The sequence below is a fragment of the Capra hircus genome, chromosome 28 (assembly GCF_001704415.2).
Source record: "Capra hircus breed San Clemente chromosome 28, ASM170441v1, whole genome shotgun sequence".
In the NCBI taxonomy this organism is placed as follows: Eukaryota; Metazoa; Chordata; class Mammalia; order Artiodactyla; family Bovidae; genus Capra; species Capra hircus.
This window is the reverse complement of record NC_030835.1, coordinates 21013597-21031771: the sequence shown is the minus strand read 5'-3', so window position 1 is coordinate 21031771 and position 18175 is coordinate 21013597. Positions and strand designations below refer to the sequence as shown.

Genomic DNA, 18175 nt, shown 5'->3' with positions numbered 1-18175 from the left:
TGATAATTTGTTGAAGCTAAGTGATATGTACGTTACATAGTCTTTCTACTTTGTGGAAGTTTTTAAGCTCCTGTAATAAAGTTTTGGGTTCTACCTGCCAATGCAGGAGAACCGAGAGATGCAAGTTCAATCCCTGGGTTGGGAAGACCCCCTGGAGGAGGGCATGGCAATCCACTCCAGTATTCTTGCCTGGAGAATCCCATGGACAGAGGAGCCTGACAGGGTCCATAGGGTCACAGAGTCAGACACAGCTGAAGTGACTTAGCATGCATGAATGCATAATAAAGTTTTTTAAAAATAGTAAATTTTACATGTTGTAACATGTTTATGTGAGTAGAATCATAATGTATGTATTATTCTGGTACTTGAATTTTTTCTAAAAAGTATATCCATGATGTTGCGTGTAACTCTAGTTCATTCATTTTCATTACTATAAAATATTTTACTGTAAGGCTAGAGAATTGTATTATTAATGTACCTTTGGGTAGTTATCAGCTTTTTCCCTAATATGAAAAATGTTATTATAAATGGTCTAGTATATTCTCCTAGTGCATGAGTATGTTTAAACATGGAACTGCTGACAGAGTGTATACAACTTCACTTTATAATTACAAATTATTTTCCAAAGGAATTGTTTCAGTTTACATTCCCACCAATATTATATAAGAGTTCTGGTTTTTCTACATCATTGCCAACATGCGTTTATCAGAACTTTTAATTTTGCAGATCTGATGGGTATGGTATCTGATGAGTATGAAGGTTTTTTGTTGTGATTTAAATTTTCATTTCCACAGTTACTAATGAGGTTGAAAATTTCAAAAATATGTTTATTGAACATTTAGGGTTCATTTTCTATGAAGGGCCTGTTTACATCTTACACTCGCTTTTTCTATCAGTTTGTTATTTTCTTATTGATCTGTAAGAACTTTAAAAATATGATTAGGAGACTAACATATGACATTATGTGTTATGAAAATATTCTCTCTGGGTTTGATTTGTCTTTTTATTTATGGTATCATTTGATAATTAGATATTTTTAACTTTAGTGTCAAAGTTTCCTTCATGGTTTTTAGTTTTTATAGCTTGTGCCAAGTTTACCAAGAATTTTCCACCTCGAAGAACTCAATAAATATTAATAAAATTTAAAGCATAGACATACCCTCCCAACTTGTACCTCCATACTCCCATGTGTGAAATATAGCCAGTGGACATGAAGACTTAAGTTTGTTACCTCAGTAGTGGTCAAACAGGACATACAAAACATTGAATTGTTTTACAAAATCTGACATAACTTTGAGTCCTGGTAAAAAGTATCTACTGTTATTTTACTGTCCAATGTACTCCAGCTGCACTTTCTATATGAAGTGATGCATGGAGAGAGTGAAAATGTCATTAAGAATTGGGTTGGCAAAAAAATGGATTCCAGTTTTTCTATAACATCTTATGGAAAAACTTGAATGAACTTTTTGGCCAACCCAAAAAGTAAACTACCATTTAGCTGTTTCAGGCCTTACACTCTTTACTTAAGAGAGCAGGCATCCTTAGTGAAGACCCAGCACAGCCATAAATAAATAGATAAAAATAGATCAGGTATCTAGTCCCCAAGCCTTCTTGAAAAATGAAAATAAAACAGACTTAAGGCTATAATAATCCTAATTTGAATCCATTCATTTAACATCTATATAACAAACGTTTTTGGGAACAGCTCTGATGTGTCATACCCTGTGCAAGGAACCAGATAAACAAGCAGTAAACCAAACATGTGTGATAATCTCTGCCCTGTGGTGTCTATTGTCCAGTAAGGGGAAGAGATATTAAACACATAAAACAATGAGTAAGCTTATAATTATAAGTGATATGTAGGTTCTGTGAAGTAAATAAACAGGGTATTAGAAGAGGGAGTAATAAGAGGTGGGACAGGGACACTGGAAAGGCTAGGGCAGGGTTAAAGGAAGAGTCTGAGTAATCATTCTTTTAAAGAGCATTATTACTGGTGAGTCAGAATAACACATTCAAATTATGTTTAGGAGTTGATAATGTGTTAATACAATGAGTCATGATATTTAGCCACACCACATTTTAGACAAACAGTACCCTAAGAGCTGAATGGTGATCTGCAGCTTAAAAGGCCAGATAAATCTGAAAAATGTGTCTCTTCAGTGTCTTCATTTCCAGGCTTGATTACTACCCAAATGACCAGGTCTGGCAAGCTGTCCTTAGTGCATTAAAGATGGATCCTTCTTTATCATTTGGACTTGTCCCATTTCCCCAGATCACTGACTCAGTTCTGCTGAGCCATGAATCACGCCTGGCACCCACTGCCACTCTGTAAGTGTCATGAAGATTTGGAGTTCTAAAAACATGCAGCTGGGCAGGGTACTTACATGAAAGCATTCCCTAACATGGATAGACATTGGAGGAGAGCATGTTTCCTCCTGACCCTCAAAAGTCTTCAGCGTAGCTGGGTGCATTTTAATATGTTTTTCAGAAGGTAGCCTGACCAGTGCATTATTTCTGAGTGGGTCATGGTGTTAAAGTAGGCGTGACGACGGTTACTGGCTGTCCTTTGGGCTGGCTGAAGCCATCCTGGGCATCTGAGTAAAGACAAAAATGCTTCTGACGGAGAGTTTGGGCATTTGAATCACTCCACTTATCACCTTCAGGCTGTCCAATTCCTCATAGATGTTTCCACTCTCATTTTGGTAAAGAAGAGAAACGTTATCTAAAGAAACAACACAACCTAGTAACATTTATATAAGGGAAGGTATTTGTATATCTGTTCTGAAATAGTTATTCATATTTACCTTATCAAATGAATAAATGTACATTGCTTTAAAAGTCAAATAATATTTTTTTGAAAAAAGACCACTTTCAACTCTTTTGGCAGTTTCCTATTTATTCATCTCTGAATTTCTAAACAGTATACCAGGGGTTGGCAAACTTTTTGTTCAGAGGACCCCTTTACGATCTGAAAAGTTATTGAGACCCAAAAGAGGTTTTATCTATGTGAATTATATCCATAATTATCATAAGTTAAAATTGAGAAATATTTTAAACTGTTATTTTGAAATGAATAAGAAAAAACTATGATAAACACCCTCACATAAATAATTTTATGAAAAAATAACTGTATTTCCCCTCAAATTTTAAGTTACAAGAGTGGCATTGTTTTATGCTTTTTACAAATCTCTTTTAAAGTCAGGCTTAACAGAGAACAGTTGGATTCTCATATTTGCTTCTGCATTTGGTTTGTTGTGATATGTTTGGGTTGAAGTTAATTTTTAAAATATGGCATTGTACAGGTATGTAGTTAGAAAGAGGAGGGATATTTTAATAGACTTATCAGATAATGTGGCTATTCTAACTTGATATTACATGAAAATTCAAGTAGGAGTAGTTTCTGAAAGGTTAGTTGCAGTATGAAATCTGAAACCATACCAATGAACTTTTGTACCCTGCTATAATAAAACCCTTTGTCTGTCTTGAACTTTGAATGGATAACATCATGCATAGGTCATTTGGAAAACAAAATCTTCCAAATTTTGACACATTTTATTATATAATATTTCAAAATCATATTTGTTAATATCATCACTGATTTCACCAAAAATCTCTTTGCGTTTTGGGAAGGCCTAAACTCACTATGGGAGATACAAGCTTTCCAAACTCTAATTTTTCCTTAAAAGTTCCAGTTTTTTCCTTGGCAACAAATGTTATCAGTTATTTTTGCTTGAAAGAACAGGCTTACCTCCTTCAGTTTTTGAGAAAATGTCTGCTAAATACCCAAATCTGAATAACCATAATTTGTCAGCTGTTCTTTCAAGATATTGTTTCATGCATTAGGTGCCTAGTTCAACTTTAAACTAGTTGAACAACTAGTTGAACAACTTTAAACTAAATAAGTGCTCTTCCATATTCAGTAGAAATGCTGTGTGCTACCTCCTATTTCACCACTCAGAATGCTAAAAAGATGTGGACTCAAGGTTGAGGTGACTTTTACTGCTTAATCAATGACATTTTTAAGTGAACCTGGATTTTTTTTTTTAATTGCAAGTGTGACAATGGAAAACACAGTGACCGCTCATCAGCTTTATGCTGCTAAAGCACCCAGAATTTTACCCATTGTGGCTTTTGCACCATCATTGTAAATATTAACACAGTGAAAAGGCAAATGATATCTTAGTATTATACGAAAATAGTTTTGTCTTCATAGAAAGTGAAAAGAACCGCTATAATATGCTTGTAAACCACAACTGCTTGGTATGCTAATGCTATTTTTTCTTGACTTCCTGTTCCAGAAGATGGTGGGTTAGCAACCCTTCACCAAACCAGAACTTCCGTTGTTCCTTCCTTCATTGCCTTATATCACACTGTTGTTTTAAAAAAAATTAATGTATAACTTCTTGTTACTATGTAAGTATGATTTTCTGCCAAATCCAGTAGGGAGAAGTGACTGTTTCCTTGCCTGTACAACTTTTTTCACCTGGAGTTGATGACTGTATTGTTTTTATGTGCTTGGCTCTCTGGTCTTGTCACAATTTGTCTCAATTCTCCAATACCTTTGTAAAACATGTCCTATTAATAAATAGTCTGTTCCATGCAGTTAAGCCACCAAGCCCATTTGTTTTTCCCCTGGAGAAACTCCTCCTGAAGCCCCTTTTCCTCTTGCTCCAATATGGAGCAGCTGCTCATGCAGCCAACAACTCAGCCTTCATCTCTTAACTGCTCAGAAGAAAAGATGTGGCCTACTGTGGGAATATAAATACTCATTTTTTAAACCTGAAATCAGTGACCCTATTTTAAGCTCTGTATCTCCTCCCCTATTCTTAATGTTTCCACCAAACTTGCATCTCCAAATCCTGTAACTTTCTGGGGTTCTATTGCACAAATTGTCTTCTTCTCAATGACAACCCCAAGTAGGCACCTGGTATTCAGATTTTTCAACTCTCCTGGCTTCTCATTCTGCTTTCCACCTTTCAAAAGTGATTGAGGCCTCAGGTCTGCTTTTGTCTCCCTCCCCATTCTTTTGGTCCTTGTGATTTTTTTTTAATCCCTTTAAAAATCTCCTTTATTCTCATGTTAGGGTCATTTCCAGTGGAAATGTCTGTCTGGATGCTCACTATTTGTATTTACAACTACACATACTCTGAGGGTGTGCTCCTACAAGTTCCATGGGGTCTTGCTGAGGCTGATGCTCCGGGAGACTTAGGGACCCATGTCAGCAGCTGCACGTACCTCTGCTGCCACAACAGAGCAAACACTGGCATAGGATTTAATGAAAGCAAATAACGAACTACTCACAAAATATTAATGATCAATTATTTCCATCATCTGTTCTTTCAACAAATCCAACACTTATTTTCTGCATGCTATTACTATGTGCCAAGATGTTGTCATAGGTGTGGGATTATATTCGTAAGACTGATAAGATCCTCTAATGGACTTTACAGCATAGTAGGAGAAGCAGACAATAACCAAATAAGCAAGCATGTAAGATAATTTCAGATAATAATAAGTGCTGTGAGGATAACACAAGAGAATAATCTGATGGTGTCTGAGGATAAAGAAGCTACACTAGGAAGAGAAAGTAACATTTGAACCGAGGCCTGACTGATGAGAAGGGGCTGTTTTCATAAAGACTGGGGGATAAGGATTTTAGGAAGTACAAAAATCCTAATATGGAGAGTTGTTTAATGCGTTCAGAGAATAGGAAAAAGACCAGTGTGGTTGCAACATAGTGAAGGGAGAATGATGGGAGAGGAGATCCAGAAGTAAAAGAAGGCAGGTTTGGATATTATCCCAAGTAGAAGTGTTAATTGAAACTAAGGGATGAGACAATGGCCAAAGGAGAGAATGTATAGAAAACTGTACAAGCTTGTCAGGTACCATCTCTACATACAAAGGAGCTTAAAATTTAGTGAAACTGGTGAGACAAATTCTCCCAAATCGAGAATAATCAAAGACAGTGTATAATCAAGACTTACATGACATAATATAGGCTTTTTTAGAAAAGTAAAGTGACAAAACAAAAAAAGGTAAGGTAACAATCACTGAGAATTGATGGTAAAAGGTGCTTTGCGTAGGAGGTGATATCTAAGCCAAACTAATGGATGAGTTATATTTGCAGTAGTTGAAAGGTGAGGAAGAGAATCTCAGAAACAGAAAAACATGAACAGAGGCTTGAATGTAGAGGTGAATATGATGTATTTATGGAACAGCAGAGGAAAGTTTATCTCTTGAGAAGTCATTGAATAGATGAGTTTTCTTAATGCTTTAGAATCTTGCTTTACAAATGGTGGGAGGGAAAGGTTCAAGCATTGAATGGTTAGATCTGAAATTACAAGAAAGATTCGCAATTGCCAGGACTCCTTCATTCTTGCCATTGAATAATGGTAATGCCTCCTCCCCAATTACTTCTTATGATGATGCTGATTCATAATTCTTACTTAAATATGGAAACAGTTATAAAAGGGGTACACTGAGACATCTCACATTTGTCTTCATCTTGTTTCCCCTCACCCCAATAGGAAGCCACTTTGATTTTCACTTTATTCTTTCAGTTTTCTTTATGTATATGCAAACAACATGGCTATATCTGATTTTTTGCCCCCTGGGTTGACATCCTTGTGCTACTGTAACAGAGCACCACAAACTGGATGGCTTTCACAGCATAAATGTACTGTCTCACAGCTCTAGAGGCCAGGAGTGCGGAATCAAAACATCAGCAGGGCCGTGCTCCATCTGATATCCCAAGTGGACTCCCTCCTAGTCTCTTCTGGCTTCTGGTGGCAGCGTTCCTTGGCGTTGCTCGGCCTGCAGCTGCATCACTCCAGTTTCTACCTGTGTTATCATGGCGTTTTCCCTCTATGTCACTGTCCTCACTTGAGGTTGTTCTCTTCTTGAAGAACTTCACTCATATTGGATTCAGTTCAGCTCAGTTCAGTGGCTCAGTCGTGTCCGACTCTTTGTGACCCCATGAATCGCAGCACGCCAGGCCTCCCTGTCCATCACCAACTCCCAGAGTTGACTCAGACTCACGTCCATCGAGTCCGTGATGCCACCCAGCCATCTCATCCTCCGTCGTCCCCTTCTCCTCCTGCCCCCAACCCCTCCCAGCATCAGAGTCTTTTCCAACGAGTCAACTCTTCTCATGAGGTGGCCACAGTACTGGAGTTTCAGCTTTAGCATCATTCCTTCCAAAGAAATCCCAGGGCTGATCTCCTTTAGAATGGACTGGTTGGATTTCCTTGCAGTCCAAGGGACTCTCAAGAGTCTTCTCCAACACCACAGCTCAAAAGCATCAATTCTTCAGCACTCAGCTTTCTTCACAGTCCAACTCTCACATCCATACATGACCACTGGAAAAACCATAGCCTTAGACAGATTAGGACCTAATCCTTGGACTGATTAGGACCGTGCTAATAACTTCTTCATAACTTGATTTTATCTGCAAAGACCTTATTTCCAAATAAGGTCATATTCCCAAGTACTTAGGACTTCAACATATCTTTTGGTGGGGGAATAATTCAATGCATAACAACCCACAATTCTTATACAAAAGCTAACCCTCTCCATGTACTATTTCATACCTTACTGTTAAATTCTTAACTATATATCTTCAGGTTCTTTCCATATCAGCACATAGTGATCTTTCCCATTCTCTTTCTAGAGCTGCATAGCGCTCTATTACGAGGCTGTTCCAGAGTTTATTTCAGCAGTCCCCTAGTGACAGACACTTGGGTCATTTCCAACCTTATGCTGTTTAAATAAGTAACCTACACATTTGTCATTTTGTATGTATGCAAGTGTATCTGAAGGCTTTCTTTGTGGCTGAGTGTAAAGAATCCACCTGCCAATACGGAAGACACAGTTTCAATCCCTGGGTCAGGAAGAGGCCCTGGAGAAGGAAATAGAAACCCACTTCAGTATTCTTGCCCGGGGAAATCCCATGGACAGAGGAGCCTGACAGGCTACAGTTCATGGGATCACAAAAGAGTTGGATGTGACTTTGTGACTAAACAAGTGTACCTGTATGATAGATTCCACAAGTGGGACTGTTGAGTCACAGGATAAATGTAATCTGTAATTTTGGTAGACACTGCCATATTTTCATAGGGGTTGTACCATTTTGCATTCCTACTAGCAGTGTATGGGGAGGAGTTAAACTTCCAGGCTTTTGACAATCAATATCATGAACAATGATATTTCCATGCAATTTATTTATTATTTGACTGTGCTGGGTCTTCATTGCTCTGCAGGCTTTTCTCTAGTTGTGGTGAGCGGAGGCTACTCATTTTGGTGGCTTCTCTTGCTGTGGAGCACAGGCTCTAGAGCATTCAGACTTCAGCAGTTGCGGCACATGGGCTCAAAATAGTTGGGGCTCCTGGGTTCTAGAACACAGGCTCAGTAGTCACCCCATGGCATGTGGGATCTTCCTGGACCAGGGATGGAACCCCTGTCTCCTGCACTGGCTGGCGGATTCATTATCACCGAGCCACCAGTGAAACCCCTATTTCCATGTGATTTTAATATCTGTTCCTCTTATTACATACCTTCACATTTTAAACATTATTTTATGTATTACTTAGTGTAAACTTCTGGTGAAAAACTTTCATAATAAAAATTTCTAACCTCAAGTATATACATCAAAATAAAATACCATAACAGATGGAAATATATTTAACTTATGTTGTTTGCCAGAATTGGGTCACTCCTGGGAAAATACAAGCCATCCCCCTTATCTGATGAATCAAGTAACCAATCAAAATAACTTTCATTTAGCTAGGTCTGATGCAATTTTGTTGCATCCGGTCCCATCACTTCATGGGAAATAGATGGGGAAACAGTGGAAACAGTGTCAGACTTTATTTTTTTGGGCTCCAGAATTACTGCAGATGGTGACTGCAGCCATGAAATTAAAAGACACTTACTCCTTGGAAGAAAAGTTATGACCAACCTAGATAGCATATTCAAAAGCAGAGACACTACTTTGCCAACTAAGGTCCATCTAGTCAAGGCTATGGTTTTTCCTGTGGTCATGTATGGATGTGAGAGTTGGACTGTGAAGAAGGCTGAGCGCTGAAGAATTGATGCTTTTGAACTGTGGTGTTGGAGAAGACTCTTGAGAATCCCTTGGACTGCAAGGAAATCTAACCAGTCTATTCTGAAGGAGATCAGCCCTGGGATTTCTTTGGAAGGAATGATGCTAAAGCTGAAACTCCAATACTTTGGCCACCTCATGCGAAGAGTTGAGTTATTGGAAAAGACTTTGATGCTGGGAGGGATTGGAGGCAGGAGGAGAAGAGGACGACAGAGGATGAGATGGCTGGATGGCATCACTGACTTGATGGACGTGAGTCTGAGTGAACTCCGGAAGTTGGTGATGGACAGGGAGGCCTGGCGTGCCTCGCACGACTGAGCGACTGAACTGAACTGAACTGAACTGAACTGATGCAATTTTGTAGTAGGGAATGAATGTTCAACTTTAACTTCACAAACCTTTCATATCCCTTAGATTCCATCCAAATAAGCTTAAGTAGCACTTGCTGAATGCATACTATCGAATGCTGTAGGTCAAGTTCCACATAAAAGACCCTGCACTGGGGTTGGCAGTGTTCGAAATCGCTTCATCTTCTTTCAGTTGTATCATTCCTCATCTTCTTTCAGTTGTATCATTCTTAATAGGAGCTGCTTTCTAATTTCCCGAATGTAGTGTCACTGTGACTTGAATCCTGCCGGCTCTTCTCATTGTTACAACCAAATTATACCATAATATTGGATCATTTAATGTTTTGACTCCAAGTTTGCCACAATTTTCTTCTTAGGGAACATCTGGAGCCATTTATGTTATTACTTCTCACATTTCAATCATGCCAATATTCTTCCTTGCAGGTGGTACTGTGAAGGCAAGGAGCTTGAAAATTCCCCAGACATTCACATCATCCAGGCAGGAAATCTGCATTCACTGACCATTGCTGAAGCCTTTGAAGAGGACACTGGACGTTATTCCTGCTTTGCTTCTAACATCTATGGGACAGATTCAACTTCTGCTGAGATTTACATAGAAGGTAAAGCAAAATACTCTTGGAGCATGGTACTTACTAATAAGATATATAGTTATAATAAATAAGTTAAATACATAATAAATATTTATTGAGGGCTTGCCCTATCACACACTCTTCAGTGAGGAAAATAGCAGTGAGACAAATAGACAAAAATCCCCAGGTTCATGAACAGATGGCAATAACACTGTTATAGGAGAGACAATAAATGAGATAAACAAAATATATACTTATGTGAGATACATGAAATAGTTCTAATCACAAATTCATTGTGTGTGTGTGTGTGTGTATGATAAAGGAGATGGTTCTCACACCAACAAACAATTTTTCATGGCACCAATTTGGTTTCCTATAATTTAACTCAGTTCTGACCCATCTACCTGGAGATAGGGTCAGATCCAATAAGTTAAGAGCTAGTCCCACAGGACTGCTCCTACCCCATTTCAGATGCCAATCACAGGTAGTAGGTGCCCAGGTTACCCACAACATCTGTCTGACTTGGCTACAAATCAGAGGTTCTCACAACCCCCTTTTCAGGTTCAATTAATTTGTTAGAGGTGCTCACAGAACTCAGGGAAACACTTATTTATGTTTGCCAGTTTACTGTAGGGTGTGATAAAGGATACACATGAACGGCCAGATGAAGCGATACACAGGGACAGGTGTGGGAGGCTCCTGAGCACAGGGGTTCTGCCACCGTGAAGTTGCTGTGTGTAGTCATCCCAGTGTGCTTGTGTTCATCAACCTAGAAGTTCTCCAAACCCCACACTACTGGGATTTTATGGAGGTGTTCTCACACAGGCATGATCAACTCTTAACTCCATTTCCTGCCCTCTCCCTTCTCTGGAGTACAATGTGGTAGGATTGAAAATTCCAAGCTTCTAATCACCTTAGGGCTTCCCAGGTGGTGCCACTGGTAAAGAATCTGTCTGCCAGTGCAGAAGATAAAAGAGACATGGGTTCAGTCCCTGGGTTGCAAAGATCCCCTGGAAGAGGGCATGGCAACCCACTCCAGTATTCTTGCCTGGAGAATCCTTTGGACAGACGAACCTGCTGGGCTACAGCCCACAGGATCACAGAGAGGTGGACATAACACAATTTAGCACACACACATACAACCACGGCTTGGTCTTCTGGGTGACCAGCCCCCATCCAGAAGCCACTCCAAGTCACCTCATTAGAACAAAGATGTTCCCAGTGCTCTCATCACTTAGGAATTTATTAGAGTTTTAGAAGCCCTGCGTCAGAGGCAGTGTTAAAGACAAATATTAGAGCAAGAGATGCTCTGAAGTGCTCATCACTTAGGGGAGTATAAGGGTTTTAGGAGCTCTGTGCCAGGAATCAGGGGCAGAGAGAAAAAATTATGTTTCCTGTTATCTTACAGTATATATGAGCACTATGACAGGAAGTAGAAGGGATAGGGAGTATGTGAATGGACACGTGCATGTGCGTGTACAGATTGCTGTACAAGACCTAACTTACCATATGACATATAAACACAGACCTGAAGGAAGTGAGGGGGTGAGTCACAGGGATATTCAAAGGAAGAATACTCTAGGGAGTGAAATCAGCAAGCGTAGTGGCTCAGAAGAGGGAGTGTGGATGCCTTAGGTACAGAGATGAGCAGGTCAGAAGTTCAAGATGGGGTGGAGGTGGGAGGAGGCAGTGAGAAGATCACGTAGGTCCTCACGGGTCACTGCAAAGACCTGGCTTTTCCTCTGAGATAGGAGGCTCTGAAGGATTCCAGGCAGAGTTGTAACATGATCTAACTTAGTTTTTAACAGGGTCACTCTGGCTCCCAGCTGAAAATATACCAAAAGGAGTCAAGCGTAGAAGCAGGAAGACCATCTCGGAGCCTTGGAGAGGCATTTATATCAGTACCAAACGTATATGACTAATTTTAGGGAGGAATCAATTTATATACCGTGTATATCGACCCAAGTTTTTGATCCTGTTTCCTCTCATCTTCTGCGTTTTTCCTAGGAGCCATCCTTCAGTACCTTTATCATCTATAATACCTTATGCACGCCTTGCTTTTAGCATTTAAATATTGTATTCTTATGGTATAAAGGTTAGAACTGTCTCATTCTTCTTTATATCTCTGATACCTTATGTATACCAGGTACATAGTGGTTATTTAATAAACTTTTATCGAATAGATAAATGAATAATGATACTAACAATGTGTAATACATAAATAGATGCTATATTTTTTCATCCTCAAATTTTTGGAGTACATAAATACCTCCGGATTTAGTTTTGTAATATCTTCCTGGAATTCACTATCTTAAAAAACAAATCAGGGATCAAAGCTCTGCTAACAGTGCTGAGATTGGATTGCTGATTTTTAAAAATTTTTGGCAGCAGAGCTTCAAACACTCCCAACTCCCAAGATGAAGAGTGACTTGTTAATATTAGTACTGGACGGAAGGGCATCCACCTACACCTACAATGTTTGGAATCTAATGTAATCCCTTTTATTTAATCTGTGTAGGCCAAGAGCAAGAGGATTTATAGACAATACAGAATGTCTGCAAACACTGCTCTGTTAATCTGAAGGTGTCAGCAGGTGTTTTATATAAAAGAACCCACAGAATTTTGGCCAGTTAATTTTTTTTTCTTTTATTTTTTGGCCATGCCTCATGGCATGTGGGATCTTAGTTCCCTGACCAGGGATCAAACCGATGCCCATTACAATGGAATCACAGCATCTTAACCACTTGACTGCCAGGGAAATCCCTGGGCCAGTTAATTTTAATTCCGTCACTAATTAGGCATGTGACCTGAGCAAGAACTTCAACTACTTAGGGTATAGTTTTTTATCTGTAAAATGGGTGTTAGTTCAGGGAATCACTGAGTTTATTTCCAGGTCTAAACTTCTATAAATCTTCAAATGCCTAGGAGCCAGTTTAAGAAATTACCTTTACAATTACATGACTTGTTTTTATTTTTCCAGGGGTTTCTTCTTCAGATTCAGAAGGGGACCCTAACAAGGACGAAATGAATCGGTAATTCCAATTTTCTATCTTATTTAGCATCCTCAGGTCCTGAGAAAACTGTTAATTGTTTAGTAGAACTTGAAGAGTGGGGCTGCAGGGTATGACATCAGAAAAAAAAAATTGAGTGACTTTGGGTAAAAAGGTTTTTCTTTGCTTGTTGTTGCTTAAAAGATTAGTGTTCCCAATATTTAAAAAATGAAATATCACCTATAAAACACCATCACACTTATACCAAAAGAGTAAAAACAAATAATTCAGTGGTCCAAAAATATTCATGTTTTCTGACTAAAGGTTACTCAAAAGAACAAACAATCTGGTGAACCAAAAATATATGTATAAGTTATCTGGGCAAGTCATAACCTTTTTGCTAAAGTATTGGGTACTGAACAAAGTTACACAAATTTCCACAACCGTTGGCTAAGCACCTACTCTATACCTATAGAGTAGCACTATATTTAATGCTTCACTAGATGCACTGGGTACTAAGAAAAATCAGATGCCTCCTGCCTTCAAGAAGCTCACAGCCTAGTAGAGAGAAATATACGCATAGCAAATATAGCAAAAGATGTATACCATGTACATAGACAATAAGAGTAATAAAATATAATAAGCTATGACAGAACCATGTGCAGGGTTTAAGGATTTGACACAAAGGACCCCTTATTGTTTGGGGAGGGAAGGAGATCAGGAAAGATGTCACAGAGCTGGTGACCCTAAGCTGGGTCTTAAAAGATCAGTAGGTGGCGATTCCCAAACAAGGGAGGAAAGGGTGTTTCAGGCAGAGGAAATTGTAGACAGAAAGCATAGGAACTAGAAACAGACACAACAGCCATCTCTTGAGACTTTCTGAAACAGGCAATGTCTGAAAGAGTAAGGAGTTGTTAACTGAATTTGCATATTCTATCCTCTTCCACAGAGGGCAAGCTCCTTAAGGGTAGAAATCATGACTTATTCTTCAAATTGGGGGGTGGCGGTGGGGGTGGGGAGTATGTCTATTTTAGGCCTCCCTGGTGACTCAGATGCTAAAGAATCTGCCTGCAATGCAGGAGATCCAGGTTCAGTCCCTGGGTCGGGAAGATCCTCTGGAGAAGGAAATGGCTATCCACTCCAGTATTCTTCCATGGAGAATCCCATGGACAGAGAAGCCTGGTGGGCTACAGTCCACGGGGTCGCAGAGTTGGACACGACCAAGCTACTAACACACACATGTCTACTTTGGAATGGCAAACTGCTTTTAGCTTTTGTTCATATATGAAAACTTATAACCAGAGTAAATTATTTCTCCCTTTAACGTTTTTCCTTGTCATTCTCATGGCTTCAGTTCAGTTCTTTCTTCATTCTTCTTCCTTTATGCCAATCACCTCCTTATAGGTGCTCCAATATTTTCTCCCTTTTATAGTTTTCAAACTACCCAGTTAAAAGATCATTCTGAGCTTATCATTTTCTTGACTTAAAAAATTATCGTCTATTGGGAAATAAAAATCAAACAAAACAAACAAAAACATTACCAAAAAAAAAAAAATCTCAACATGGGCATACGAAACTTTATTCACTAGAGTATCAATCAGGCTTTCCTGCCCCTCCTCAACCATTCTCCCACCTCAGGCTCTCTACACAGCTGCCATTTCATTCTGTTCACTTTGCTAAGAATGCCCTATCACTTCTGCCTGGCAAACTCTCATTTATCCTCCAAAACCCAGTCAAGTCACGTAATAAGCTCCTTCTCCACTGCACATCACTCCTTCCTCAAGGCTCTCATAACATGGCTACAAGCCTAATGGGTATGAATTTGACATACAAACTCAAATAAGAAATATCTCATTTGTTCATTTTCTTTAAATCTACTTGTGGTAGTTAGCATTTAGCTCCAGTTGGGTGTAAATAGAGACCCCAAATAACAGTAACTTAAATAAGACAAATATTTTTCTCCTTTACATAAAAAATATGAATTTGGCTGGTAAAACAGCTCCAGCTTGCACTGGTCTCCAGTCTGCTTCCAGCTGTCTGCCTCTTTCCAAGATGCGGCCTCATCTTTTCAGTCTAAGATTGAAAGGAATAAAGGATATACCCAACCCCCCTTTTAAGGTCATCTCTCTTAAATTACATACAGCACTATCCTTCATATCCCATGACCAGGAAGTAGCCATGTGGCCATAGTTAGTGTCAAGGAGGGTTGGGAAATGCAATCCTTTTTTGGAGTAGCCATGGAAAGAAATCAGGGATTCTGTTTTTGTAGAAGAAGAAAATGGATGCTTCAGGAATACCAATAGCCTCTACATCATCAAATGATTCTGCTTCTGAGACCCCACTCTACTTGGCTCTCGGAAAATACTCAGTCATTATTGGGCGTCCCTCTTGCCTCCAAGGCTTCCCTTGTGGCTCAGCTGGTAAAGAATCCACCTGTAATGTAGGAGACCTGAATCCGATCCCTGGGTTGGGAAGATCCCCTGGAGAAGGGAAAGGCTACCCACTCCGGTATTCTGGCCTGGGGAATTCCATGGACTGTATAGTCTACCGGGTCACTATAGAATTGGACATGACTGAGCGACTTGCGTTTTCACTTTGCCTCCAAAGCTGAGCAGAGATTCCTGAGATATAGACAGATATAGACACAGACATAGATGTAGATATACAGTGTGGTATTAAACATCGCTCTAAGCATCTTCTCTGGTAACTCAGACAGTAAAGAATCTGCCTGCAATGCAGGAGACCCAAGTTCCATCCCTGGGTCGGGAAGATACCATGGAGAAGGGAACAGCAACCCACTCTAGTGTTCTTGCCTGGGAAATCCCATAGACAGAGGAGTCTGGCAGGCTATACAGTCCATGGGGTCGCAAAGGGTCGGACATGACTGAACAACTAACACAGACACTAAGCATCTTACATGAATTACCTTATTTTACCCTCAGAAACACCCTATGAGGTAAGAATTATTATTTCCTCATTTTATACATGCGGAAGCTAAGGCAAAGAGAGGTAACATACAGACAAAAGAGGAGCCTATCCTGACATTGGTCATCTACCCCCACAGATTAGGGTGAGAGGCCCATTGCCAGATCTCAAAGTGAACGTGAAGTGAAGTTGCTCAGTCGTGCCCAACTCTTTGCGACCCCGTGGACTGTAGCTCTCCAGGCTCCTCCGTCCATGGGATTATCCAGGCAAAAATACTGGAGTGGGTTGCCATTTCCTTCTCCAGGGGATCTTCCTGACCCAGGGATCGAACCCAGGTCTCCCACATTGCAGGCAGATGCTTTAACCTCTGAGCCACCAGGGAAGCCCAAAAATACTACTGGAGTGGGTTGCCATTTCCTCCTCCAGGAGATATTCCCTGACCCAGGGATTGAACCTGGGTCTCCCACGTTGTAGGCAAACGCTTTACCATCTGAGCCACCAGGGAAGTCCTATTTAGCTCTTTGTTTCTTCCTGACATGCCTAGGGACTGATATGGTTAGCAAGACTGAGAGGCTTTAGTCAAAGGATTGCCATTCTGTCTGGACTCAGGTTCTCTCTTTTGTTAGGTTCTCTGGCAAGATACCAGACCTCTTTCTTTCCCACAACAAAACTGAAATAATCTCCCTCTGCAGACTTCTCAAGAATACTTCCTGGCTCCCCGGCCCTTCAAACAATCTCTTTAATTTGTGTAAACATGAAGAGCTCATTGTCTTGGGCTATTTCTGCTGTTTGCCACATCAAAATCCCAGGAGCAAAAATTTACGAAGCCTGGCCTCCTCCTTGGAATGGAAGGGGGAAGGAAAAACACAGAGGGCAACACCAAAACAAACCTCAAAAAATTTTTTGCACATGCACTGGCGTAGCACTTGTCTTGAATCTCAGCTGTGAATATGATTGAGTCCCCAGCTCTGCGAAGGGCAGTGAACTCAAGGACAGAACTGGCGTCTTATCATCTTCCTGTTTACATTGCCTAACAAAGTGTACAGCAAAGAAGCCCTCAATAAATGTTTGTGCGATATTGCTGAACAAAAAGTTTTGTAAGCAGTGCTGAAAGCTTTGCTGAAAGAATTTTCACAAGAATGATAGGTCTGTTTTATAATCTGTATTTCAATCATTTCTCAGAATCCAGAAGCCAAATGAGGTGTCATCGCCTCCCACTACTTCTGCAGCCATTCCTTCAGCAGTACCCCAAACCCAGCGTGCGGTGGCCCAGCCCAGGGTGTCAACCATCCAGCAGGTACAAGAATCTAAGTGAAGCACAAGTGCCATGAACTGTGACAAGCAGGCACTATGATCATGGCCCTCTTGTGTGGCACGATCGTATTCTCCTCTGGTGCAACTTCATCATGCCCTTGGGCAACACACTGCTATAGTCATGATAATCACTTTGTACTGCCGGCAGATGGTATCAGTAGTTCCCCTGGCTTTGGGAACAGATTCTGTAACTTCATAGGCAAGTTTCATAGGAAAAGAAACTCAACAAATTAGTCTCTGATATCCCAGCTTTATGAAGGGCATGGATTACATATACAAGAGCTGCCAGCTCTCCCACTGGCCCAGGACTCTCATGAACCTCAGTGCATGGAGCTATTAAAAAATAAAAAATTCTACTTTCTAAGATACAGTAACCATTAAAATAACTTTCAGAAAATCTTAAAGTCTCTCACTCTTCAGGCTGATTATGATGATGATGATAGTACACACTTATTGTAAAAACATTTAAAAAATACAAAAAGTATACCAAGCAAAAACTTAATCAATGTTCTACTTCTCTGCCCCCACTCTTCAGAGGTACTGCCTATTAATACTTTCTATCAGATAGTTTCAGGCATTTTCTTTGCATGTCTATATGCATATCTTTCCAAACTCCAGGAGTTAGTGAAGGACAGGGAAGCCTGGTGTGTTGCAGTCCATGGAGTCACAAAGAGTCAGACACAACTTAGTGATTGAACAGCAATGCATATACATTAAAATATGAAGTCATATTAATATAAACATACTTGTAATGTGTTGTTGTATATTTAAATGTAAACATTGATGTATATAAAGACCTAAAACCTTAAAAGTTTTTTTAAAATTTTCTTCAGCATACTTATCTGACCCATTTAATGCAGAGGGGTCATATTTTAGTTCTAATCCAGTAGTTTTCAAACTGTGATCTGT

General features: G+C 39.9%; 1 protein-coding gene across 1 annotated transcript in view; it reads left to right on the top strand.

Annotated features, from left to right (window-relative positions):
- The window catches only part of MYPN (myopalladin), an 86354-nt gene that overhangs the window by 16797 nt on the left and 51382 nt on the right, over positions 1-18175 (top strand). The window contains exons 3-5 of the mRNA XM_005699104.3: positions 9892-10067; positions 13018-13069; positions 17135-17249. Coding sequence (XP_005699161.2) covers positions 9892-10067; positions 13018-13069; positions 17135-17249 — 343 coding nt within the window. The remainder of the gene's footprint in view (positions 1-9891; positions 10068-13017; positions 13070-17134; positions 17250-18175) is intronic.